This window comes from Ctenopharyngodon idella, chromosome 9 (assembly GCF_019924925.1).
Source record: "Ctenopharyngodon idella isolate HZGC_01 chromosome 9, HZGC01, whole genome shotgun sequence".
In the NCBI taxonomy this organism is placed as follows: Eukaryota; Metazoa; Chordata; class Actinopteri; order Cypriniformes; family Xenocyprididae; genus Ctenopharyngodon; species Ctenopharyngodon idella.
In genome coordinates, this window is record NC_067228.1 from 21,306,224 (window position 1) to 21,333,780 (window position 27,557).

The following is a 27,557-nucleotide window of genomic DNA, read 5'->3' on the forward strand; positions in this document are numbered from 1 at the left end:
GTTAGAGGTCAAAGTTATTGCTTTTATCTTTACCTTTTGACTTAATTTTCAAAACAATTCTGCAAGGCACTATGGTCTGTCAGTATATTGCCTCACATATCGTGCAAACCGAGTGATTATTCCCAGCTCCTCCCTAAACACACGCAGGGAAAAAAGACAGTCACACAAAAACATGAACTCTCACATACAAGGTGCTGTGGCATGAGGGGCTTAAGTGCTCAAAAGAATGAAAGAAAGTGCTGACAGAAAGATTACAGAGCACATTTTTACACATGATGATCTGTTTGCCATTTAATCAATTATTTCATAATTAAAATACCTACAATAGATGAAAACAATTTATGTTTAAACAAAGTCTAAAGCAAATGAGTATGATTAAAATTCTAATGAATGTACATAAATGACAAAAGGTCTAGAGCCAAACATATCTGAATCTAAAAGCCTGCACTGGTTTCAGATTCAGTACACGAGTAAATCTAACATGACCCATGATAACATGATGTTAAAATATCCTACAGGAGCCTTAGAGTTACTCTCACAAAGCACTTTCATGATGCAGGTGGAAACAGTGGCTTTAGCAGGCCTCTTAAAATATACTTAAAATGTACTTTTAAAGGTTTAAATGTTGTCATGTTTACTCAAAGAGATACTAATACAGTATAGATTAGAATGCATCTACACCCTTAACATCAAATCTAATGTTTCTCTTTCTCTCTGGTTATCTGTGCACACAAATCTTATTATACACTAAATTTGAATCTAATGCCTAAATGCCATCAATATCAAATGCTTACAAATACTGTAAGAACTTATGAATTCAGCTATTAATGTTCTAATCAGTTTGGTACTAAAGAACCTTTTCCTGTTCTTGTCTATATGAAATATCAAAGAATGTGGTCTAGATATAAAAATCTACTTTATTATATCACTCATCCAAGAGTGTTATTTCGAATTACAACACGACACTGATTCCGCTATGGGAACAAGGCTGCAGATGATGGACCCTTTTCACATTTCCAATGTTCTCAGAAGCAGACGTCATCAAAGATGGGTAAACTTCTAATTAGTGAACGAAAAATACAACAGGTCAGAAGAGAGAAAGGTGTTAAATTTGCCGTCACTCCCTCAGCCCTTGCATTGGAAACACCCAGCAGCATTAACTATTTGCATAAAACACATCCAAACATATGACACTACCTAAAGACATGCCATTATGTGACAGCCATTTCAGTTAGTGCAGAGCTGACGATCGCCTACCCCACCCCCACCACCAACCCTAACCTTAAAGAGGCTATAATCTCCACCCTAACTTCCGGTCTCCGACATGGCTGTCCTGAAACTTCTGTGATGTATGGTGCTGTGGCTCTAGATACTATTGGCTCTCGATTGAGAGCACACAGAGCAAAGCCAAGTGTGTCTTGTCAAAACACAAGAAACACCTATATATTTTGATGATTGATATATACAGTTGCAAGAAAAAGTATGTGAACCCCTTGCAGAATCAGTGAAAATGTGAATAATTTTAACAAAATAAAGGAGATAATACAAAATGCATGTTGTTTTTTATTTAGTACTCTCCTGAGTAAGATATTTTACATAAAAGATGTTTACATATAATCCACAAGACAAAAAAATAGCTGCATTCATTAAAATAACCCCATTCATAAGTATGTGAACCACTGATTCTTAATACTGTGTGTGGTTACCTGGATGATCTACGACTGTTTTTATGTTTTGTGATGGTTCTTCATGAGTCTCTTGTTTGTTCTGAGCAGTTAAACTGAGCTCTGTTCTTCAGAAAAATCTCCAGGTCCTGCAGATTTTTTTAATAGTGTTTGAGTCCCTCAATTGTCCTCAATGTGAAAAGACGGATCTCAAAATCATTCAGTCACTGCTGTAAAGGGTTCAAAAATGCAAAAGATGGTGGAAAACAGAAGAATCTGCAGGACCTGGAGATTTTTTCTGAAGAACAGAGCTCAGTTTAACTGCTCAGGACAAACAAGGGACTCATGAACAACCATCACAAAACAAAAAAAAAACAGTCGTAGATCATCCAGGTAACCACACGAATCAATGGTTCACATATATCACAGTCTTGTGGATTATATGTAAACATCTTTTATGTAAATTATCTTACTCAGGAGAGTACTAAATAAAAAATAACATGCATTTTGTATTATCTCCTTTATTTTGTTAAAATTATTCACATTTTCACAGATTCTGCAAGTGGTTCACATACTTTTTCTTGCAACTGTATATATATATATATATATATAATTAGGACACCCTATTGAATTCCATGGTTTTTCATATCAGGACATAAAAAAAAGGACATAATAAAAAATCATCTGGTCCTTGCCAGGTCTTAAAATTTGGAAAATATAACCTCAGATGAACAACAACACATGACATATTACACCGTATCATTATTTATTTAACAAAAATAAAGCCAAGATGGAAAAACCATGGGTGGCAAACTAAGAACACCCTGTGATTCAAATGCTTATAGATCTACTTTTAGCAGCAATAACTTGAGCAATCATTTTCTGTATTTCTGTATTTACTGACTTTATCAGTCTCTCACATCATTCTGGAGGACTTTTGGCCCATCCTTCTTTACGAAGTTGCTCCAGTTTATTGAGGTTTGTGGGCATTTGTCTATGCACAGCTCTTGCCAAAGCTTTTCAGTCAGGATGAGGTCTGGACTTGACCATGTTGTGAGGGTTGTTAAACTCATTGTGGTGTTTCACGTAGAAACCGCTCTCATGTGCTCTAATAAATAGGGCTGTCAATAAATAAAAATTTTTTAATTGTGAATAATCGCACACTTTACTATCCCATAAGGCCACGGGAGAGGATTTGTGAATGGCAGTGAAGTGACGCAACTGACGCTGGTAGGTCACATGATAATGCATGCCAGGGTGTTGCATATCCAGATTACATTTTAACTACTTGCACTCATCCTATATAGAACATACTTTTTTAGCGGTTGTGAAATAATTACTTATTCAAAATAAGAACCTACTCAAGAGAGTATGCAATTTCAGATGCAGCCGTTTAGTAGACTCTCTTCCTCTTGTCAAACTAAAGGTTATCAGCTTATAAAAAAAATTAAACATTTTTTGGAATATTTTAAGATATGTCAGTACAAGCTGCTTTTAGTTAAAACAGCTCTAACATGCATTTTAGTCTAGGACTAGCTTAAGCCTTGTCTGTGAAACCGGGGGTTTGAGTATCTGATTTTAAAACTTAAGTATTTTACTCATACTGAATGTAGGTTCAAAGATGCAGTAGTCCTCGACACCTGAGAGACATGCCGGTGAAAATAAAAACAATTGATTTGTGAGATGAGAAATCATGTTTTTTTTCTAAAATCAAAATGAAACTGAACACCTTAATATTGCAATAAATCAAGGTACATAACATCTACAAAAGTCTCAAGTCTCAGTTAAGCTCAAGTGCACAAAATGGCCATAAGTAAACCAATATCCTTCAAAAAGGTCTTGTGAATATAGCACATAAAATAATGTTAAGTAAAATAAACTAGTCAAAGTCTACTTGCACTGGATGTGCTGTTTTGGCCTCATCATCGGCTGCATATCTTTATCTAATAAATCAACACCTGCAATTCAGCAACTACCAGCTAATGCACTCACATTCACGTAAAGTAGCCTTTTTGACAGGTTTGGGTGAGTAAAGTTAAAACGCACATGATATAGTACCTTCAATGCCCTGTAGATGGCAATATCACTTCTTTTGAAGCAGAAATAAACTGCTGTAGAAAAGTTTGATGCCATGCAAAATGTAACGAGTAATAGCACTACTCATCACAAATGTACTGAAGTAAAAAGTACATTTACTTGTTCAAAAATGTAGTCAATTAGAGAGTAAAAGTTGCCAATATCTTTGATACTCAGTAAAACTATAAAGTAGCCAAAAATATATTTAAGTACAGTAACTGATTACATTTACTCAAATATTTTACACCTCTGCCATTAGACACCATTACTTTAAACAAAACACTCTCTATATATGGTATAGATGCTGGTTTGAGGTTTGCTCATGCATTTGCTGGCTATTTTCACAGTATTTTCACACATGACGATGAGTTGATGATAGACAGAGAAAAGTGAGCAATGGGATAGAGGGATAGAGATCAGAGCTGATAATGTTAGTGCAAATGTACATGCAATTACATGCAAATATATTTATGGGAGCTTACTTGTGACAATGGTTTTGGCTTCTTGGTTGCCATTCCTCCAATCATAACCATGTTAGGCATCAACGGTCGTGGAAATTGAAAAGCAAAGTCAAACCTCATAAACCAGAGAGCTGCACGGCCCATGATCTCCACCATCGATGTTTTTCTCTGCAGTACACGTGAGGCAATCTCATCTGCGTATGTATGCTTGTATCTACAAGCCATGGGCTGCAGTAGAGTCCATAACAGGTTGACAAACCTCTGCCGCAAATTCATCTGGTCTGTAAAGTGGGTATTATGTTGTGGAACATAAGAGGGAGGACTTGGGCATTGGCTGGCAAGAGTGTCAACACCACAAGGAAGGTTTATTTGCATATAAATAGCTGGAATGGAGAGATATTCACTAACGATAACCCCAACAGGCTCAAACGGGTCAGTGAGAATAGCATCAAAGCGGTAGTCTCGAAGCTTCTTCATCAAGTCCTCGTTGAAGAGTAGACCCTCTGCGTTCCTCACTATGAACGTTTGAAGAAAGTTCAATTGGTAGAAGTAAAGCAGAAACTTGGACAGGTCAGAAGAAAAGTCAGTACTCAGAATTGTAATTATACCGCCTTCTAATAGCGCATGAAGTTCAGCTTTGGTGTAGTTCACTGGAAATGTCAGAGTGGTGGTATTCTGTGAAGGACCCATACTCATACTCGCCTCTGGGATGACGACCACCACCTGGTTTCCTCTCCTCCCCAGCTCCTCCACAATAGGTTTCATTCCTAACCAGTGACTGCCATCTGATGGAATAACCAAAAGTTTCCCAGCTTCAGCTGAACCCAAGAAGAAGAGACTCAGGAGCAACCACACGCCAGCCATTTTATCAATGGTATTAAAAAAAAAAATCTCACTGTGGCTTTTGCCAGCTGGAGGAGACGTCGACCAGAAGCAACCAGGTAATGCGTAGCTTAAACTACTCCAGTATCTCACAATGAGTCTGGTTTATGTAGCAGAGGTGGAGATCCTAGCAGCTGGGTGGGACTTTATCTATATATGGCGGTTAAGCAAACAATCGGGGTGAAAGTTTAGAAATATATTATGTCATGCAAAAATTAAATAGAGACAAATGCATACTATATGGCTTGTAATGGCATAGATGAAAATGGAAAAAAGAAAAAAGGGAAAAGCATATTACAAAGTAACTATTGAACAGATACGTTTACTTTTTTAATATTTTTTTATTATAAATTATTTTTCTTGTCAAATGCAAAACCAAAATATAATGGAACACTGTTAAATACTTATCTATAATCTATAACCTATTAAACAAGCACTAACAAAAAACCAAGACACTTTAACATGTTACATTTGAAACACAGACACTATAATCTGTGGAACAATGTGTAATTAAAGTTCATTACTAATGCAAGTTGTGCTCTAACATTTCTTTTAAAGAGTGAAGCACAAGCTTGAAGATAAAACTCAAACACAGCCTGTCTTCAAATACTGGCCTATTACCTGCATGTGTGCTTATAGGGCTAAAACATTGCTTGCAAATTGTGATGTTTGACATGATTGGCTTATACAAAAACTAACAATCCAACACCACGCATGGCTCACAGTTTTCAACAGTGAGACTTCCCTCTGTAGGAACTGCAAAGCAACTGCATCAGTTTAGAGTGAGATTGTATATTGCTACTATGCTACTACTATTACAAATACTGTAAAAATACTCACATTTCTTTGGGTGAACTATCCCTTTAAGGGATGATGCCATGTCAGGAGACAGATAGCTTGAAAGCATCTGTTCCACCTTAGGCATAGCCCCATACCCGTGCTGTTTCAACTCCAAGATGTTTGAATAGATGTTTGTTACTTTTTGGATGAACGTCTTGCCTCTCGGCTGGCCAGTCTATATTTAACTTGGCCATGGCACGAGCTATTACCTCCACCAGCTCCTCATAATCAGGAGAGTGAGATGGAGAGTCCTCAATCTCTCCTGCCTCGATGCTGAGCACATCCACCTCCTTGGAACTGGATAGCTGCAGCACAGGGTGGAAGAAACCATAGAGCGGGCTTCCAGACCCAGAGAGAGAGAGCTAGATGCAGCGGGTGGGGGTGGGAAAAAGGCAGAGCCCGTCTCCAACCCCTCCACTAGATCCATCTGCGAACCCCACGATCTTAGCCGCTGCTCACCTCAGCAGTAGCGGGGCCTGAACCATGAGGAATGCGAGCCTGGGCACCCTCCCCAAATTCTCAAAAATATCATTAAATTGCGGAGGCTTCTCAAACCCCGTCTTCTTTAAGGGGTCCAAGCTGGCATTCAGCTCAGCAAGGGTGTAGGGCACACGAAAAGACTTAGTGGTGTAATTGCCAGACGTAATCAGAACACTGGTTTCAGGGACCAGGACCACCAACTCATGACCCCTCTGAGACAGCTCTTCCACCAGGATCTTCATGCTCAGCCAGTGGCTGCCATCCACTGGCATGACAAGAATTTTTCCAGCCTGCACAGGCTCTGAGGAGAACAAGCATAACCAGACTAGGAGCCCCAGAGCGGGAACACTCAGTGCTCTCACCATCCCTATAACGTTTGTAGGTGCCTCTAGACTAGACAAAAGGGGAGCGAGTGTTGTTAGGTCTCTGGCTGCTTGTGCATACAGCACAACTAATCAGCTCAAACTTTTATGCTACGTCACTGCACTGTGGTTTGAAAGTCTAACAAGAGGGTTAAATGTAGCTCTGGGTTAATTATTTCATACGAGCATATAAGACCTGTCTCAGTTATCTAGAAATAGCTATGTTCATACAAAAGTAAAGAAGACCAAATTTCTGCAACAGGTTAATATGTTGGTAACACTTTTGTCATGTTAACATTAGTTAAAGCATTAGGTATCATGAACTATAACAATAAACCTTTTCAGAATTTATTAATATGCTCAAGTTAATTTTCTACATATACAAATAGTTTTAACTTTTCAAACTGTAAAAACTAACATTAATCTATTATAAACAAACATGAATAACAATGAATAATAATATTTATAAATCAGCACTGGCCTAGATTAATACATTGTTTTCAAAAAGATCAAAGTGAAAAAAATCATATTGGGGAGTTACACCACATGAACCAAACTAACTTTGCCTTGCCACAAAAATGTCAAATTATCTGATATTTTTAGATACTTTTTGACCTTTGTCTGCAGGGGTTATCTTTATTATATAATTTCATGTTTTATGTTTTTTTTATTCCTGCATGTATGTTTATTGTCTCACAACTATTGAAAAAGATTAAGCCAAACTACTCAATGATTAATTTTGGTTACACTTTATTTCGATAGTCCACTTTAGACAGTCTACTTACTATAAGTTGTAGATGCAAAGTTACTTATGTATAATGTCTGTTGTGAGAGCATCAAAATGAAGTGTTAGCAGATATTAAGCAGAGTCTACTAATAATTTAATAACTGCTAGTTGACATATAGTTGCAAATTTAATTATGGTTCATAGAATGTCTAAAGTGGACCATTGATATTAAATGTTACCTTAAAGTGCCCCTATTATGGATTTTTGAAAATTACCTTTCATGTAGTGTGTAACATAGCTCTAAGTGAATGAAAACATCCTGCAAAGTTTTAAATCTGAAAGCGCACCATATATAAAGTTATTGTCTCTCAAAAGTAAGAGTCGACTCTGACTCAATTAAACGAGTCGCTTGTAAAACGAATCCCAAGCCGTTTCGTTGTGACATCAAAACGAAACATAAGCATATTGCCCGCCCACTTATTGTATGCACAGATACCAGGGACAACTTGAAACTCCTCAAACACTGCCAATACGTGAAGAATTAGCAGTTAAAGTTGATCTTTACAATGATACCACAGCAGTACAGCCCGAACCTTGTGCTGTGTTCCCATCATTTTACTGACGACTGCTTCTTCAACCTAAATGTGTTCAATGAGGGATTCTCAAGCCGGTTGTTATTGAAGGATGGGTCAGTACCCAGTTTATTTGGACCAGCTTCTTCCTCCTCCGAATTACAACCTGTAAGTATGATTAATTGTTGCTATGTTCTCTGTAGCATGCACAATAGTAGGTCTCCGGCTAACCAGCTAACAGCAATATGTATTCGCTCGCAATTGTCTAGAAATGTGTCAAATGTTTGTTGTTGTTATTAATTAGAGTTATGATAAAGAATAGAGCAATACGATGGTGTACAACTGCAGCGCTTTATCAATACATTTCTGCATTGGGTTAACGCATATACCATGACTGTTTATGTGTTTACCACCGAGCTGTGGGCTAGGTTCGCTAACATAAACACAAAACAACTTATTTCCTCTCTGAGTCTTTATTTTTAGAACAGAGCGGAGCACCATCATTATTATAATACAATGTAAGTGATTCAAGCACTGTATACTGTACTCCGTGTTAACCAGCAGAAGTCACCTGACCAATCACCGCAGATTAGCGTCATGCAAACAAGGGGTTTGGAAAAATTAATCGTTGAGCGAATCGCTTGGGAGTCGTTGAGCAAATAAGGTAAAAATAAATGCATATTATAAGACAATGAAAGTGTTTTTTGATCTTGCATGCTTGTAAATCTGTTGTTGGGGACTCCCAAAACAAAAATAGGAATCTTTCAAATTCCATAATAGGGGCACTTTAATTTTTACAAATTTCATTCTTTTCAGTCGTTTTTTTTTTTTTTTTCATTATGATATCAGGACAGTTGTATCGCCCTGACAATTTTTATCACCCTGACAATATACTTTATGCCTCCCAAAAAGTATCAGAATTAATTTTAACTAAAAAAATTAAAAACATCATAATCATAGAAGAGGTGTTTTCAAGTCTTTGTATATATGAATTGCATTTAATTATTTGATCAGACAAAACATAAATGTCAGGTCACTGATAGTAATATTGACAAACTGAACCAAGCATAATATTTTCCAAAGTTTTTTTCCCCTCACAATTGTTTATAAGTCATTGTTTATAAAGAAAAAAAGTAACTTTTCTGGTTCATAAGTACAGAGTTTGATAGAGGTTACCTTTTGACTTAATTTTCAAAACAATTCCACAAGTCACTATGGTCTGTCAGTATATTGCCTCACATAGCGTGCAAACTGAGTGATTATTCCCAGCTCCTCCCTAAACACACAGGAACACAAGGCATTCACAAAACATGAACTCTCATACAAGGTGCTGTTGCATGAGGTGCTTAAAGTCCCTGTAAAGTCAATTCTGAGAATTGTTTGTAAACACGTTATAAATGTTACAAATGTATTGCTGAAACATATTACAAAGACTGTGAATTATGTAGTGCTGAATTGTGAAGTTAGAGCGTTAAACAGTTTTTCACCAATTCTTTGTTCAGGATTTTTGGGCGGAGCTAAAACGGGGGATTCGATGACGCACTGGATCCCCCGAGCATGGCGCCGCCCCTAACGCTACAGCGGCTCACTCGTTCAATCTCGAGTGTCATTACCGTTAGTTATACAGCCCCTTGCACATTTAGCTAGTAATGCCTTCGTCACGCAGATGCATATTACATTATACAATACAGCTCGGTCTCCTTATTTAAATTTCCTAAAACGATGATATGAAGAAGGGGTGGATTAATTTTGTCTCTAAAGTGATCGTTCTACACCGGATAGTTTTACAAACTTTCATCAGACAGCTGGGATTCACTGATAATCCGCTGTTTTTGGTGAATGGGGATGAACAGACCCGCCTCGGCCTTCCTATCGTCCCACCGACAACCGATGATATGGGGCCGGACAGAGTCTCTCCCGTCCCGGCCTTCATCCTCACGTCATCTGTCGACTCGACAACGGTCGGCAGTACGCGCCCACCAATGAGTGTAAGTTGCCTTGTGTGCCTCAAACACGATTCTTTTGTTTATATGCATCAGTGTGTTTGACTCATTAGACAAGTCAGTTGAGATGGCAGCTCTCGCGAGTGGGTGTGGTTTCAGCGCCGACATCCGACACGCCCCCAGCTACTTTAAAATGACTTTACAGGGACTATAAGTGGTCAAAGGCACACTACTCTGAATGAAAGAAAGTGCTGACAGAAAGTGTTGGGAGTAACGCGTTACAAAAGTAATGCATTACACTAAGTAACGTATTACTTTTTGCTGTAACGCAGTAGTGTAAGGCATTACTAAACAATTTTCATTAATATTTTACTCGGTACGTGTTCAGTAACGCTTGCGTTACAACACACTTTTAGCCCAAAATTTAATTGTTCAAAAAAAAAAAAAAAAACAGCAAGACCGCGAGACATTAAAGGATTAGTCCACTTTCTAATAAAAATGTCCTGATAATTTACTCACCCCCATGTCATCCAAGATGTCCATGTCCTTCTTTCTTCAGTCGAAAAGAAATTAAGGTTTTTGATGAAAACATTCCAGGGTTAATTGGCCCCAAACGGTTGAAGGTCAAAATTACAGTTTCAGTGCAGCTTCAAAGGGCTTTAAACGATACCAGACGAGGAATAAGGGTCTTATCTAGTGAAACGATTGGTCATTTTCTTTAAAAAAAAATTAAAATGTATATGCTTCATGATTGCATCACAAGTGCTTCTACCAGACCGCGATTCCGTATTCTTCAAAAAGCTTACGCTGAATGTCCTACACCATCCCCATTCAACCGTTTGGGGCCAATGGAAGTCCACTATATGGACATGGACATCTTGGATGACATGGGGGTGAGTAAATTATCAGGAAATTTTTATTAGGAAATGGACTTTAACGAATGAAAAATGCCGCAAGTAAGTTCTATTACCTGTTCGTGGTCAGTCAATAGCCGTGTGGTGTCCAAGTTTGTAAATAAAGACTAAATGACAGCTTCTGATATATTTGTTTAGCGATTTATTTAATTCATCTCCCTCTTGCTGGTGTAACTTTGTATTGTGTGACGTAGTCCAGTGAAGGCGTGTTTAGGGCGGGTTTTACAGGAGTGCCGCGAGGCTACTGGCCCAACAGTGGAAACGCGGCATGATTTCAGCCTCTTTGCTCGCACTGGCCAGTGGAAAAGCAGCTAATGGGTGAAGATGGCAGAAGAAGACTGTACATTCGCGAGATGGACGTATGCGCATTACTACAAGTTTGTCAGATAATCACTTTATACCTCTACCATACTTTTAACAGACTTGGATCGTTTGTGATTCTGTCTGTCATCCTTTTTGCATTGTCTTGAGCCTTATCACTTTGCCAATTATAAGCTATATTGTTAGCCTGGATAGCCACAGTCATTATCGCCCTCTACTGGATGTAAAATGCTCTGCAGTAGGCCTACATTTTGTCATTTTAGAAAGTTAAAGGGTTAGTTCACCCAAAAATTAAAATAATGTCATTTATTACTCGCCCTGATTCATAATGCTCCGAAGCTTCCTGACGCAGTGTTTTGAAATCGGCCATCTTTATATAAGTCGTTACTTTGTTTTGTTTTTTTTGCTGCACCAAAAATATTCTCGTCGATTTATAATAGTAATATTGAACCACTGTATGCACATGAACTGATTTAAATATGTTTTTAGTACATTAATGGATCTTGAGAGAGGAAATGTCATTGCTGGCTATGGAGGTCTCATTGAGCCATCGGATTTCAACAAAAATATCTTAATTTGTGTTCTGAAAATTAACGAAGGTCTTACGGGTGTGGAACGACATAAGGGTGAGTAATAAATGACATTATTTTCATTTTTGGGTGAACTAACCCTTTAAGTTCTACTTCTGTAGTAATTTTGGTGAAAGTAACTCAAAAGTAATACAGGAGTAATGTAACGCATTACAATTTTGAGACAGTAATATTGTAAGGTAAAGAATTACTTTTAAATAACAGTAACAAGTAATCTATAATGTATTATAGTTTGGAAGTAACTTGCACAACACTGCAGAAAGATTACAGATCACGTTTTTACATATGATGACCTGTTTGCCACTTAATCATTTTAATTAAAATACCTACAATAGATTAAAACAATTTATTAAAATACAATAAAAATACAACAGTGATTAAAATTCTAATGAATGTACATAAATGACAAAAGGTCTAGAGTCAAACTTATCTGAATCTAAAAGCCTGCACTGGTTTTAGATTCAGTACACGAGTAAATCTAACATGACCCATGATAACATGATGTTAAAATATCCTACAGGAGCCTTAGAGTTACTCTCACAAAGCACTTTCATGATGCAGGTGGAAACAGTGGCTTTAGCAGGTCTCTTAAAATGTACTTAAAAATGTACTTTTAAAGGTTTAAATGTTGTCACATTTATTCAAAGTGATACTAATACAGTATAGATTAGAATGCATCCACACTGTGATAGCAATCCCTCTAAATTTTCATCAATTTTGCTCCTTCTTCTTGTGAGAGCGTGATTTGAACTCGAATAACATTCCGTAGTCCAGAAACTTTCTTTAGATAAAGTTTAATAACAAAATTAACTGGAAAAATGTTACACGGTCAAAAAACTGTTTCCCTCCATTATTGCTTCACAAAACACTAGCGGTCTTTTCCGGAAATGACATCGTCAATATGAAATGAAATGCACATATTTAATTATTTACTTTTATAATTATTTTACAATTGCTTAACACACATAATTATTTATTCCACATCTAAATAAAAAAAACAAAAACAAATAACATATGGCTCTTACACACACCCTTAACATCAAATCTAATGTTTCTCTTTCTCTCTGGTTATCTGTCACACAAATCTTATTATACGCTGAATTTGAATCTAATGTCTAAATGCCATCAATATCAAATGCTTACAAATACTGTAAGCCCTTATGAATTCAGCTATTAATGTTCTAATCAGTTTGGTACTGAAATCGGTTTGCTGTTCTTGTCTAGGAAATATAAAAGAATGTGGTTTATATACTTTACAAAAATCTCCTTTTTTTTATATTACTCGAGTGTTATTTTGAATTACAACACAGCACTGATTCCGCTATGGGAACAAGGCTGCAGATGATGGACCCTTTTCACATTTCTAATGTTCTCAGAAGCGGACATCATCAAAGTTGTGCAAACTTCTAATTAGTGAACAAAAAATACAACAGGTCAGAAGAGAGAAAGGGGTAACGCTTTAGATTACAGCCCGGAAAGTACTGTGTAATTACAACGTATTTACAGTGTAACTTAAAGTAAATATAGTGTACCTATAAAGTAAGTATTTGTAAGTATAGGGGAACAATATGTAAAGTCTTGGGAATAAAGGGGTAACAGCCAGGAAAATAACAAATTATTTATTATGTAAGTATTTTAATGGTACTTATACTATTATGATAGACAACAAACTTTCGTTTGGGAGCAATTTAGCGGGAACATACACTGCACACCTTTTTGTAATAATAGTGTACAAATACATAAAGGCTTTTTTAAAATTATAGGGTAGGCTACATAGTACATTTACGTACACAGTATTTTGTTTTTATTGCAAAAGTGCACTGATTAAGTTGCTTAAAGGCAAGTACAACTACAACTGTTGCATTTTTTTTAAGACTGGGGAAATACTCATGTAGTTACATGGTAAGTATGGAATTGCGGGCTGTAAATTAAAGTGGTGCTTGTTGCCCTCTTGTTTCATTAAGTTTTAGGGTAAGTATAATAAAAACACATGTATACACACAATCTGATATCACTGTGGAAACCTTTATTTAAAAAACATCTTACTCCAAAACAACTTTTTTTTACAACGATTTACAACACTTCTAATTATTCGTTTCTCTTGCTTGGCTTCCTCCTCTTGTTCCTCTTCTTCTTTTTCTTTATTTAAATTCTGTATGTATTAAAAGAAAATGCAGTACACCCAGAAATGTCCTCACCATTTACTGATCTTTTACCCTCATGCCATTTGAGATGTGTATGACTTTCCTTCTTTGGATGAACACAAACATGGGTTTTTAGAAAAAAAAAAAATCTCTGGGAATGCTTTATAATGCAAGCTCATGTGTTCCTAAAATTTGAAGCATCAAACAGCACATACAGCAATACAGTAATCCATACGACCCCAATGGATGAATAAATGTCTTCTGAAGTGAAAAGATAAGTGTTTGTAAGAAAAATACCAAATATTTAAAATTGTTAAACTGTAGACTAAAGCTTCTGAACAACTGTCACCTGCGCGTGCATGAGAGGGTTGAGAGTTCATGCTTGACATAACTTGAGGCGTGACGTAAGCACGCCGAGAAACTCACTCGAAAAGTCGGATGCCGTCCGTTTTTTTTTTCTTGAATAATTATTATTATCTGAATAACAGATAATAATAATAATGAGAAACAAGACAGAAGAACAGAGACGACGTTCACATGAAACTCCTGCAAGAACGTCATGAAAGCTTGAAACTTCACGTTGCTTCGTCAAATGCGAAGTCGACTCTCATGCACGCGCTGGTGACAGTTGGTCGGAAGCGTAAAGATGAGTAAACCATGAGAACATTTCTGGGTGTACTGTATTTTCTTTTAATACATAATACAGAATAGCAAAACTCATGGGATTCCTTATTAAGGTTCATCAGTGGAAAGATTGAAAAAGAAGAAGAGAAACGAGTGTAATGATGGGTCGGCAGAGCGGGGATCCATTTGCAAGCTTTATTAAGAACAGTATTTACACAGGTAGACAGGGGCAAAGGCAGGAACATAAACCAGGACAGGCAATGGTCGAGGCAGGCGGCAGACAAACAGAATCAGGGTACAGGCAAGGATCAGGGCAGGCAGCAAACAATCACAGTCCAGGAAACAGGCAAAGATCAGGGCAGGCAGCAGAGAATCACAAAGAATAAACAATCCAACCGGAAACCAGGAAACAGTCCACAAGAAAACGCTCAGTAATGATCACAACAGCAAATCAAGACTTCGCAAAGGGTGTGTGTGTGTCTTAAATAGTCCAGGTAATGATCTGCAGGTGTGTGTGGCAATTGGTGATTGGTGCATGTGATTGGAAGGGAGGATTATGGGAAGTGGAGTCCAGGAACTGACAGGAACAGACAGTGATCGTGACAAAGAGGAGGTGAAAGCTAAGCAAGAGCAAAAAAAGGGACAAAATGTGCTACTTTCTGTCAGGACTTTAAAATTTGAAATGAAAAGTTGATTTTAAAAATGAATAAATGAATAAGAAGTGTTGTAAACCTGTTTTGAATTAAGTTGTTTTTCAAATAAAGGTTTCGGAGTCAGTGATATCAGATGGTGTGTTTTTTATTGTACTTACCCTGTAACTACCTGATATGTAGCCTACCCCGTAATTGCTCCCAAACATAAGATTGTTGTCTATTATAATAGTATAAGTACCCCTAGTTCTAAATAATTTGTTATTTTCCTGGTTGTTACCCCTTTATTCCCAAGAATTTTGGGACTTATTGTTTCCCTATACTTACACATACTTACTTTATAGGTACACTATAATTACCGGAAGTTACGCTGTAAATACGATGTAATTACGCAGTACTTTCCAGGCTGTAATCTAAAGCGTTACAGAGAAAGGTGTTAAATTTGCCGTCACTCCCTCAGACCATGCATTGGAAACATGCAGCAGCATTAACTGTTTGCATAAAACACATCCAAATATATGACACTACCTAAAGACATGCCATTATGTGATAGCCATTTCAGGACAGCCACGCAAGACAGGTGTAGTCTCAGAATGGAAGTTAGTGCAGAGCTGACGATCGCCTACCCCGCCCCCACCACCAACCCTAACCTTAATGAGGCTATAATATATATTTCATCAAAATATATAGGTGTTTCTTGTGTTTTGAAAAGGCACACTTGGCTTTGCTGTGCGCTCTCAAGCGAGAGCCAATAGTAGCCTATCTACTGCAGAGCCACAGCACCATACGTCACGGAGGTTTCAGGACAGCCATGTTGGACCGGAATTTAGGGTATACTCGAATTCATCCTATATAGAACATACTATTTTAGCGGTTTATTCAAAATAAGTACCTACTCCAGAGTGCAATCAGGCTAGGCAGTGTATTTAGGAGGATGTCAACATTCAACAAAGGTATTTTGCCTCAGTGACAAGAGAGAGAAACTTTTTCATATTGTGGTTAAAGCAGAGATGTTTCATGAGAAGCATATTTCTGGAATCATTATACTCTAGACCCAAACAGTTTCTTGCTCTTTCTCAGCCCATTAGACACCATTACTTTAAACAAAACACTCTCTATATATGGTATAGATGCTGGTTTGAGGTTGTGCATTTGCTGGCTATTTTCACAGTCCATGACAATGAGTTGATGACAGACAGGGATAGAGAAAAGTGAGCAACGAGATAGAGATCAACGTCACTTATAATGTTAGTGTAAATGAACTTGCAATTACATGCAAATATATTTATGGGAGCTTACTTGTGACAATGGTTTTGGCTTCTTGGTTGCCATTCCTCCAATCATAACCATGTTAGGCATCAACGGTCGTGGAAATTCAAAGGCAAAGTCAAACCTCATAAACCAGAGAGCTGCACGGCCCATGATCTCCACCATCGATGTTTTTCTCTGCAGTACACGTGAGGCGATCTCATCTGCATAAGTATGCAAGTATCTACAAGCCATGGGCTGCAGTAGAGTCCTTACTAGGTTGACAGACCTCTGCCACAAATTCATCTGGTCTGTAAAGTGGGTATTACGTTGTGGAACATAAGAGGGAGGACTTGGACATTGGCTGGCAAGAGTGTCAACACCACAAGGAAGGTTTATTTGCATATAAATAGCTGGAATGGAGAGATATTCACTAACAATAACCCCAACAGGCTCAAACGGGTCAGTGAGAATAGCATCAAAGCTGTAGTCTCGAAGCTTCTTCATCAAGTCCTCGTTGAAGAGCAGACCCTCTGCATTCCTCACTATGAACCTTTGAAGAAGGTTCATTTGGTTAAAAAAAAGCAGAAACTTGGACAGGTCAGAAGAAAGGTCAGTACTCAGAATTGTAATTATACCGCCTTCTAATAGCGCATGAAGTTCAGCTTTGGTGTAGTTCACTGGAAATGTCAGAGTGGTGGTATTCTGTGAAGGACCCATACTCATACTCGCCTCTGGGATGACGACCACCACCTGGTTTCCTCTCCTCCCCAGCTCCTCCACAATAGGTTTCATTCCTAACCAGTGACTGCCATCTGATGGAATAACCAAAAGTTTCCCAGCTTCAGCTGAACCCAAGAAGAAGAGACTCAGGAGCAACCACACGCCAGCCATTTTATCAATGGTATTAAAAAAAAAAAATCTCACTGTGGCTTTTGCCAGCTGGAGGAGACGTCGACCAGAAGCAACCAGGTAATGCGTAGCTTAAACTACTCCAGTATCTCACAATGAGTCTGGTTTATGTAGCAGAGGTGGAGATCCTAGCAGCTGGGTGGGACTTTATCTATATATGGCGGTTAAGCAAACAATCGGGGTGAAAGTTTAGAAATATATTATGTCATGCAAAAATTAAATAGAGACAAATGCATACTATATGGCTTGTAATGGCATAGATGAAAATGGAAAAAAGAAAAAAGGGAAAAGCATATTACAAAGTAACTTATTGCACAGATACTTTTACTTTTTTAATACTTTTTTTAATAAATGATTGTTCTTGTCAAATGCAAAACTCATGGCAAGCATGAAATGTCATTAGGTCTTGTTATTCAAATAGGTGTATATTTTTACTTTTTTCAAAAGATATGCAAAATACTAAATATGTTTGTAGAGTACTGAAAGTTTAAAAAATTAGGATGAGGACATGCTTGAAGATAAAACTCAAACACAGCCTGACTTCAAATACTGGCCTATTACCTGCATGTGTGCTTATAGGGCTAAAACATTGCTTGCAAATTGTGATGTTTGACATGATTGGTTTATACAAAAACTAACAATCCAACACCACGCATGGCTCACAGTTTTCAACAGTGAGACTTCCCTCTGTAAGAACTGCAAGGCAACTGCATCAGTTTAGACTGTACAGATTCTACATTGCTACTGCAATTACTGTTAACAATTAGTAGCCACTTAACAACTGAAATTAAGGATTATTCAAAAAAAATCATAATGAATAATAAAATGGATGGCATGATTGAAAATATTAGTTACAATGACAGAGTGAGAAAACTGAAATATGTTTCTGTTGATACATACTTCATTAAACACATAGTGATGAGAGGAGGAGGGGGTGTGTGGAGTCTGGGGAGGTTTTGTACTTTGCCCCTGTGCACAGAAACTGAAGAACTGGTTTGCAGTTTTGTAGTGATAAAATTCCAGAAACAGTCAAACATGTTTTAGAACTATTGTTTTCTGTTCTTACACAGACCTGTGAAAAGGCTCAGAGAGGTTCCCCCTCCTCCCAAAATCTTGATCCATGAAATACTTGATCCCACTTACTAGTGCAATTTTCACAAATTACCTAAAATCTCTCAAAAGTTCCAAGAAAAGAAAAAAAGAAAATGCTGACTGATCATGAAAAGACCTATTGAGAGCTTTCTTTCCAGTTGCATATATGAGTGAGTTTATTCATATTATTTCTGAATTGTCTTTTTTTAAACTGTGATATTGGCAAATTCTCTTTACATTTGAGGATGATAACAGAGAACAGCACAGAGAAAATCATTAGTAGTGGCAAAATAAGCGCTATTAGAATACTTACCTGTGACAAAGGTTTTGCTTTCTTGCTGTCCATTCCTCCGACTATGATCATGTTTGGCATCAACGGACGTGGAAATGCGAAAGCAAAGTCTGAATGCACAAACCAGAGAGCTGCACGGCTCATGATCTCCACCATCGATGTTTTTCTCTGCAGTACATGTGAGGCGATCTCATCTGCATGAGCAAACATACGTCTGCAAGCCATGGGCTGAAACAGAGTCCTTACCAAGTTCACACTTCTTTGCCAAAGATTCATGTGGTCAGTAAAGTGAGTAAAAGCTTGTGGAACATAAGAAGCTGGAATTGGACATTGACTGCCAAGAGCGTCGACACCACAAGGATGGCTTGTTTGTATATAAATGGCTGGAATTGAGAGGTATTCACCAGCTATAGGTCCAACAGGCTCAAATGGATCTGTGAGAATAGCATCAAAGTTGTAGTCTTGCAGTTTCTTCATCAACGTTTTGTTGGATAGCAAACCCTCCACATTCCGGGTTATAAGAACATTAAGCAGATCCATAGTGTTGATGAAACTCTGAAACCTGGCCAGATCTGTAGATAAATCTGTACTTGTCAGAGTAGTAACACCTGCATTCACGTGCTCTTGTAGCTGGGTCTTGGTGTAGGGTACTGGATATGTCAGAGTGGTGGTGTGTTGAGACGGACCCATGCTGAGACTTGCTTCTGGGATGACGACCACCACCTGGTTTCCTCTACGGCCAAGCTCCTCCACCAAAGGCCTCATGCCTGTCCAGTGGCTGCCATCTGAAGGAACTACTAATAACTTCCCAGCTTTTACTGATCCCAGGCAGAAAAGACACAAGAGCAATAGAGAAGCAGCCATTCTAACAATCCTATCATTCATAATCAGTCAGCAATAATTACAAGCATATGATCTGGTAGTATAGGTAAGAAGATTGTCTTGTATGTCTGAAAGCACTTTTGAATTTGCACTTCCCGGCACAGGCTTTTATCCTGAAAGAGGAGTTTCAACAACCAATAGTAGGTTGGTCCTGAAAAGCTGACAATCTTGATTCTTTAGCAGCAAAGCATGCGCTTAGTAGCAGAGTGAGAAAAGTACCCAGACATGGATTTTTTATAAAGACCCCTTTCAGACAGAGGGTAGACTTTGAGCTGATAGGAGTCCTCTAGTCAGCTCTAGCTATCTATGCACATAAACCGAGCACATCAACATTTTTACAAAGTACATAGATCACTTTTAGCTTACTTATTATCTCTATTAGAATGTGCATGGTCATGCTTGCACTGCAGTGTGGATCCAAACTGTGTGAAATGTTTTAGAATATGGTTATCTGACAAAAGTCATGTTCTCTTGATGCTCTGATAGCATAGGTATGATGCAGGAAATAATTTGTTAAAAGGAATATAATAAAAAGAGTTCCTGATTAATTTCATGTAACACACATTTGTGAGTTGAGTTTATCTTGGTTGCAGAAAAAAACAAGAAAATTAATTTATAGTAGTTTAAAAATTGAAATTGTTAAACTACAATACTGCTTTTTATTAAAAATATGCGATGAAAGCATCTACAAAATGAAGAAATGTAAATGTACACTAAAAAATGCTGGGTTAAAAACAACCCAATTTAGGTTATTTTGGCAATTTTACACCAAAATTTAGGTTACAAAAAACAACCCAGCACTGGGTTGTTTTTTGTAACCTAAATTTTGGTGCAAAATGACTACATTGCAGTATTTAAATTAACCCAAATGAGTTTAATTAAACCCAGTAATCTTAGACATTATAAAATAACTTGTACACACAGAATGACTATCAAAAGGTAAAAATTTATTAAAAACAAGGACAAGGGCAAACATGGTCAAAAGTAACAACATGCATGTGAGATGAAAATCAGAAAAGAATTGCAAATCAACAGCCATACAGTTTATACAGAAATTAAATTGTTTTTCACATTTCAGTGAACATTGATGAATATAACTGGCATTTAAGACCAAATAAGACTTTTTTTGCATATTATCCACCGCCAACAAAAACACTACACTATAAAATTATTCACTGGTTTCAACTTTAAGTAATTGTATTAAATATTGCAATAATTTATTCAAGCAAACAAAGGTAACAAGTTAACTTCCAAAGTTAACTCAATTTCAAACTTATAACTATAAATCCATAACCTTAAGTTGTTTACAAAACTACTTGGTAATAATTATCTAAAATCTCTATTGTTGCCTAAAATATGGAGCTATATTAAACTAAGAGTTAAATAAATCTAAGAATTTTAATAACACTATTTAACATGACTAAAGTTTTTTGTTTGTTTTACAAACATGACTGAACACAAACCACAACATTAACACTGACATTATAACATTTGTTAGTTACAGAATTCCCTAAGACATGTGAAAGAATTTGAGTTTGAATGAGAGTGTGAATTTATCCACTAAACAACAATGAACAAGCATTGAACATTTGTCAGATTATATGCTAAAAGTTCGTTGAGTCCATGAGTACATACAGAACACGCATCACTGCCAATTTTCCTGACCTCCTTAGGATAACTGATGTCCAGTCATGAAGAAGCTCCATCAGCACAGCAAAGGCATGCAACATCCTTTAAATTGTCCAGGACAATCTTCTCCTTTAAAAGCACGGTCACATCAGTGATCTCCATTGGGGAAGATCATTCTCCTTTTTAACCAGTATTCATCCCTGTCACCACCAGTTCATCATTGGGTTAAAAAGAGGAAAAAGAAAATTACTAGGGAACACAAAACAAATTCTTAAAACATTTGATGGTTAAAACTGAATAATTTTCAGACAGGTGCATCCACATCATTGTGAAGTGACTCAAGAGCAGCTATGGAGATGAAGTTCATGTGGATTGTCCTCATACAGTGAGACTGCAGATGGATTAGATTAATCCATATACAGTAAATATGTCCAGAGCTTACTTTTTTAGCCATAAATTTAATTGTGATCTTGACATATCGTTTACTGCCCAGCCCTATTCAAAAACCATGTTTTTGCCACAATGTCTTCATTTAGGGGCCAGTGGCTCCCTACACAGCATGTAGTGTGGAGTCCTGTGAGATGTTTTTCTGTCATTATGAAGCTTAAAGGGTTAGTTCACCCAAAAATGAAAATTCTGTCATTTATTGCTCACCCTCATGCCGTTCCACACCCGTAAGACCTTTGTTAATCTTAGGAACGCAAATTAAGATATTTTTGTCGATATCCGATGGCTCCGTGAGGTCTGCATAGGGAGCAATGACATTTCCTCTCTCAAGATCCATTAATGTACTAAAAACATATTAAAATCAGTTCATGTGAGTACAGTGGTTCAATATTAATATTATAAAGCGACAAGAATATTTTTGGTGCGCCAAAAAAAAAAAAAAAAAAAAAAAAAAAAAAAAAAAAAAAAAGACATATAGTGATGGCCGATTTCAAAACACTGCTTCATGAAGCTTCGGAACGTTATGTATCAGCGTGTTGAATCAGCAGTTCGGAGCGCCAAAGTCACGTGATTTCAGCAGTTTGGCGGTTTGACACGCGATCCGAATCATGATTCGACTTGCTGATTCATAACGCTCCGAAGCTTCCTGAAGCAGTTTTGAAATCGGCCATCACTATATAAGTCGTTATTTTGGTTTTTTTGGCACACCAAAAATATTCTCGTTGCTTTATAATATTAATATTGAACCACTGTACTCACATGAACTGATTTAGACGTGTTTTTAGTACATTAATGGATCTTGAGAGAGGAAATGTCATTGCTGGCTATGCAGGCCTCACTGAGCCATCGGATTTAATCAAAAATATCTTAATTTGTGTTCGAAGGTCTTACGGGTGTGGAACGACATGAGGGTGAGTAATAAATGACATTTTCATTTTTGGGTGAACTAACCCTTTAACAGTTAACATGCCAAAAAATGTCTATAAAAAATAAATAACTACTTTTTTGTTGAAGTATTAAAACAGACATGACATACCTCACACATTTTGATGAACTTGGAGGGCTGCTCTTTAAAGTATTAGTTCACCCAAAAAAGAAAACTGTCATAATTTACTCTCCCTCATGTCGTTCCAAAACCATAAGACTTTTGGTAATCTTTGAAACATAAATGAAGATATTTTTAATATTCTCTCAATTTTTTGTCCATCCATTGCAAGTCTGGGAGTCAACATTTTTGAATCTGAACAGACATGATTGCTTTACATGATATGAACAGATATAATTTAGAATTGTATTCACATATAAATATTGGTATGGATTACTACAATAACTTTGCATTTGTGAAGCTTAAAAATACTGATCATCTAGACTGTAAATGGATAAAAATAAATAAAGATGAGAATATTAAAAATATCTTCATTTGTGTTCCATAGACGGACAAAAGTCTTATGGGTTTGGAAAGACATGAGGTTGGGTAAATGGTGACAATTTTTATTTTTGTGTGCACTATTCCTTTAAGAAAGGAAGACCAAGGAGAAGGGCTCCTCACCACAGTTGGTTTGAGTTCTGCAATGAGTAACACGGACATCAGTTATTTTTAAAAATGTCAAGTTATACTGTTGTTGCATAAACATTTTAATTTACGTTAAACAGGCAGAAGACAACAGAAACATTCATTTTCTAACAAACTCACATAAACAAAAGAATGAAGCACTCCTTAGGTCTCTGGCTTGATCTACAAAAACAAACATGGTTTTATCAAAAACCAACTGATAATGACATGGAATTTTAAATTACTTACCATAAATCGTCTTTCCCTCTCTTCTTCTGTAACGTTAGCTGAGAAAATCGCGCATCCTCGCACAGCAGTCGCCTGTCGTTTACTCCCGGAGCGGGCCAAACGAACACACAAAGCGCAACAAGTCTGAAATATTACATGCAAAACATTAATTTCAACAATTATCGCTTCAACACCATAATAAACCAATCTTTATTAACGTACATATCGCAGTTTCATTTCCTTAAGGAAAACTAGGTCATTACATTCGGGTTAACCGCGAAGATAAAAAAAAATAAAAAAAATAAAATAATGAATTAAAATGTGAATCTATTGATAACCTTCCATTAACAAACTTAAAGAAACTTGTAAATATGACACAAGAAACCCACTATATTTAAAAACGTCTCTTTGATTCAATAAAAGAGGCCGTTGAGACATGAGGCGAATGAGGCAAAAACCGCGAAAATTTCCATCGAAGTTCTTTTCTGACTTTTTTTTCGCCTTCAAATACATCTCAAAATACTTTTGGACAGAAATAAGTGAGAATATCTTTAATTATTTATCTTTACTTACCATGAACCGTCTTTCACTCGATTCCATCCGAAGACGCGGAGAAAATGGCGGCTTCTCGCACCGGAGTCCTCAGTGCTGTTAACGTGACGCGCATGCTCTCCTTCACGTCCGTGTTCCCAACCCAGCACTGCTGGGTTAAGATTAAGAAGGATCTTTAACCCAAAATTGGGTTGAATTAACCAGCGTCCTTACCCAGCAGTCTCAACCCAGCGGTTGGGTTGAAAAAATAACCCAGCATTTTTTAGAGTGTAGTTCACTTCTGGTATTTTCACTCAAGTTAATTTCTGGCTAAACAGTTTGACTATTAAATACCATAATACCCATACTTTAAAGTGCAATTGTCATGTATGTATTTACTATCGAAAGAACAGTTTATATCTAAAAGAGCAGGTTACAAAATTATAAGACTAGTTTCATTTTAAGACACGCGGTGGCGCTATTGACACATTTATCCGTATGAACCGTAGAACTGCGTTTACTGCATTGAAATTGCACTGCTCAGTTTAACTGTATATATCCCCAGTAAACCAGACAGAAGACATGTGCTCTTTGCCCATGTATTTTAAACAAAGATTGAAAAACGAACTTAAATATCAAACTTAAATAAAACCAGCCTCTATATGTGTAATTACAGAGATGGAAACGTTGTTTACCAGTTAATACTACAAATCATAATGAAGTTTTGCACAACATAGGCCTACTATGGAAACTATGATGCGCGTCAACCACATGGTTCAAAACTATGCCTAGCTCACAACTAATAATGTGACTTCCCTCTCTAGAAACTTCAGGAACCCCACATGAAAAAATACTATAGTATTTATTATAGTAAACTATAGTAAATTGTAATATACTGTATATTATAGTATTTACAACACTTTGTTAATGAATGCTACAACATACTGTAGTATTAACTATAGTGAACTGATAAACTGTAATAAATACTGTAGAATACTTTACTACAGTAAACTGCAGTGTTTTGTAGTATAATATACCCTATAGTTGTAGAAAACTTACTACAGTATTGGGTAAAGTAATTTGTTTATATTACTATAGTTGTTACATTACCACAACAACTATAGAATTACCACAACAAATTAATTCAAGTACTTTACTATAGTATGGTTCAAAAACACTATAGTATTAACATAAATTACTATAGTATTGTACTGCATCAGTTTTAGAGTGAGTTTGTACATAGGAAAGCAAATAACACATTGTACTCCACTCGAATTACTGTGTAGTCAGATAAGAACTGAAATTGAAGAAATCTTTCATATTAAATAAATAATAAAATGCACTGTATGATTGAAAATATTGAGTACAATTACATATTGAGCAAGAAAGGGTGATATGGTGGCACATAAGGCTGCACTTTTCTTCGTTGACCAAATTTAGAGAAACTTACTTGTGACAAAGGTCCTGCTTTCTTGCTGTCCATTCCTCCAATTATGATCATGTTAGGCATCAATGGGCGTGGTAATTCAAAGACAAAGTCAAAATGCATAAACCAGAGAGCTGCACGGCTCATGATCTCCACCACTGAAGTTTTTCTCTGCAGTACACGTGAGGCGATCTCATCTGCACGAGCAAACATATGTCCGCAAGCCATGGGCTGAAACAGAGTCCTTACCAAGTTCACACTTCTTTGCCAAAGATTCATGTGGTCAGTAAAGTGAGTTAAAGGTTGTGGAACATAAGAAGCTGGAATTGGACATTGACTGGCAAGAGCATCAACACCACAAGGATGGCTTGTTTGTATATAAATGGACGGAATTGAGAGATATTCAGCAGCAATAACTCCAACAGTCTCAAATGGATCTGTAAGAATAGCATCAAAGTTGTAGTCTTGCAGTTTCTTCATCAAATCCTTGTTGGAGAGCAAACCCTCAGCGTTGCGGGTTATCATAACTTTAAGCATATCCATAGTGTTGATGAAATTCTGAAACCTGGCCACATCTGTAGATAAATCTGCACTCAACAGTCCATTAATACCTGCATTCATACTCTCCTGTAACTGGGTCTTGGTGTAGGGTACTGGATATGTCAGAGTGGTGGTGTGCTGTGCTGGACCCATGTTCAGACTTTGCTCTGGGATGACGACCACCACCTGGTTTCCTCTACGACCAAGCTCTTCCACCAAAGGCCTCATGCCTGTCCAGTGGCTGCCAAATGCTGGAATCACCAATAAATTTCCAGCCTCTGCTGATGCCAGGCAGAAAAGACACAAGAGCAATACAGAAGCAGCCATTCTAACAATCATAGCATTCATAATCAGTAATAATTACAAGCATATGATCTGTAGTACTGGCAAGAGTTGGTTGTTTTGAATTTCTGCAAGGCACTTATGAATTTGCACTTCCCGGCAGAGGTTTTTATCCTAAAAGGGATGTCGCTACACCCAACAAAGAAGGCAGGGCCTCAAAAGAATGTAATCCGCCTTCCACTTATCCGTGGAAAACCACACCCTCAGCAGGTCCTGGCACCTGTCCCAATATAGGCTAGTTCAAGCAAAATCGAAAAACAAACAAAAAACTTTGCACGGCTGATAAATACCTTCGAACTGCCATTGACCAATGACGATGACGTAATAGACAGGAGTGCTCTGGGGGCTCCACCTTCTCATTCATTTCTTCTCAATTCAATTCAGATAGCTTTATTGGCATGACAAAAAAAAAAAAAATACATTTTGTATTGCCAAAGCATTTAACCAACATAGAAAAATATTTAGAACAACAGAACATCTGAGTAAAGCCTATGTAGAGAAAATAATAAACTAAATAAAATAATAGTAGTAACAAAATAATTAAATAAATAATTATAAAAAATAATAAATAAAAAAGATTATAATACAGAAATCATGTAACTGAACTTAGAATTTGAACATTATATACATGTGTGTAGGTCTAATGGGGGTGTGTTTATTGGCTGTTTGTTTCTTTCTGGTTGTCCCTCAGGAGGTGGCAAGATGATACAAATCTTGCAGCTATTTTGGAACATTTGGCTTCTTCTCCAAGAATGTAACAGAGTTTTTGGGTTGGGCTACAAATGTTAAATTGGGGAAATATTTTATTAATTTTGGGGTAGTAGTGGTCTCTGATTTCTTGGTATTTTGGGCATTCTGTGAGGAAGTGCAGCTCCATCTCCGTCACTCCCAGGATGCAGTGCGAGCAGAGTCTGTCCTCCCAGGTCTGTCTGCGCCGGTCCCGTCTCTATGGCCAGACTGTGCTCGCTGAGTCTGTACATCGTCAGTGTTTTCCTGAGTTTCACATCACTTACTCAGGTAGTTCGCAGTAGTGTATTCTCGATTTAGTGCTGAATAACATTCCAGTTTGTGTTGGTTTTTAATGGTGTTTGTCCAATGGGTGATGTACTTGTCTTTTTCTGTGTTTATAATTTGTGTAAGCCGAATGTGTGTGAGTGTGTGTGTGTCCTGAGGCTGGCAGATTTCT

The 27,557-nt window shown here is 37.2% G+C and overlaps 2 protein-coding genes and 1 long non-coding RNA gene across 4 annotated transcripts in view; all 3 read right to left on the reverse strand.

The window, feature by feature from the left end:
- Window positions 1-19,863, reverse strand: part of LOC127518436 (UDP-glucuronosyltransferase 1-6) — a 34,967-nt gene extending 15,104 nt beyond the window's left edge. Inside the window, exon 1 of one of the 2 annotated variants that reach the window (XM_051905100.1) lies at window positions 18,816-19,863. In XM_051905100.1, coding sequence (XP_051761060.1) covers window positions 18,816-19,679 — 864 coding nt within the window. In that variant the 5' untranslated portion in view covers window positions 19,680-19,863. Of the gene's footprint in view, window positions 1-17,230; window positions 17,481-18,815 lie in introns of those variants that run through there. The other variant, XM_051905106.1, reaches the window with a different exon arrangement.
- Window positions 19,864-20,602: 739 nt separating this feature from the next.
- Window positions 20,603-24,569, reverse strand: LOC127518449 (uncharacterized). Its single transcript, XR_007931558.1, has 4 exons — window positions 24,106-24,569; window positions 23,554-23,676; window positions 22,789-23,318; window positions 20,603-21,505 (listed from the first exon to the last, which is right to left on the reverse strand). It is a non-coding gene; the product is annotated as an uncharacterized LOC127518449 (long non-coding RNA).
- A 755-nt stretch (window positions 24,570-25,324) lies between these two features.
- LOC127518444 (UDP-glucuronosyltransferase 1A5-like) lies at window positions 25,325-27,206 on the reverse strand. Its single transcript, XM_051905126.1, has one exon. It carries the CDS (start codon window positions 26,375-26,377, stop codon window positions 25,433-25,435), a length of 945 nt encoding a protein of 314 aa, XP_051761086.1. The 5' UTR covers window positions 26,378-27,206; the 3' UTR covers window positions 25,325-25,432.
- Window positions 27,207-27,557: the final 351 nt, after the last annotated feature.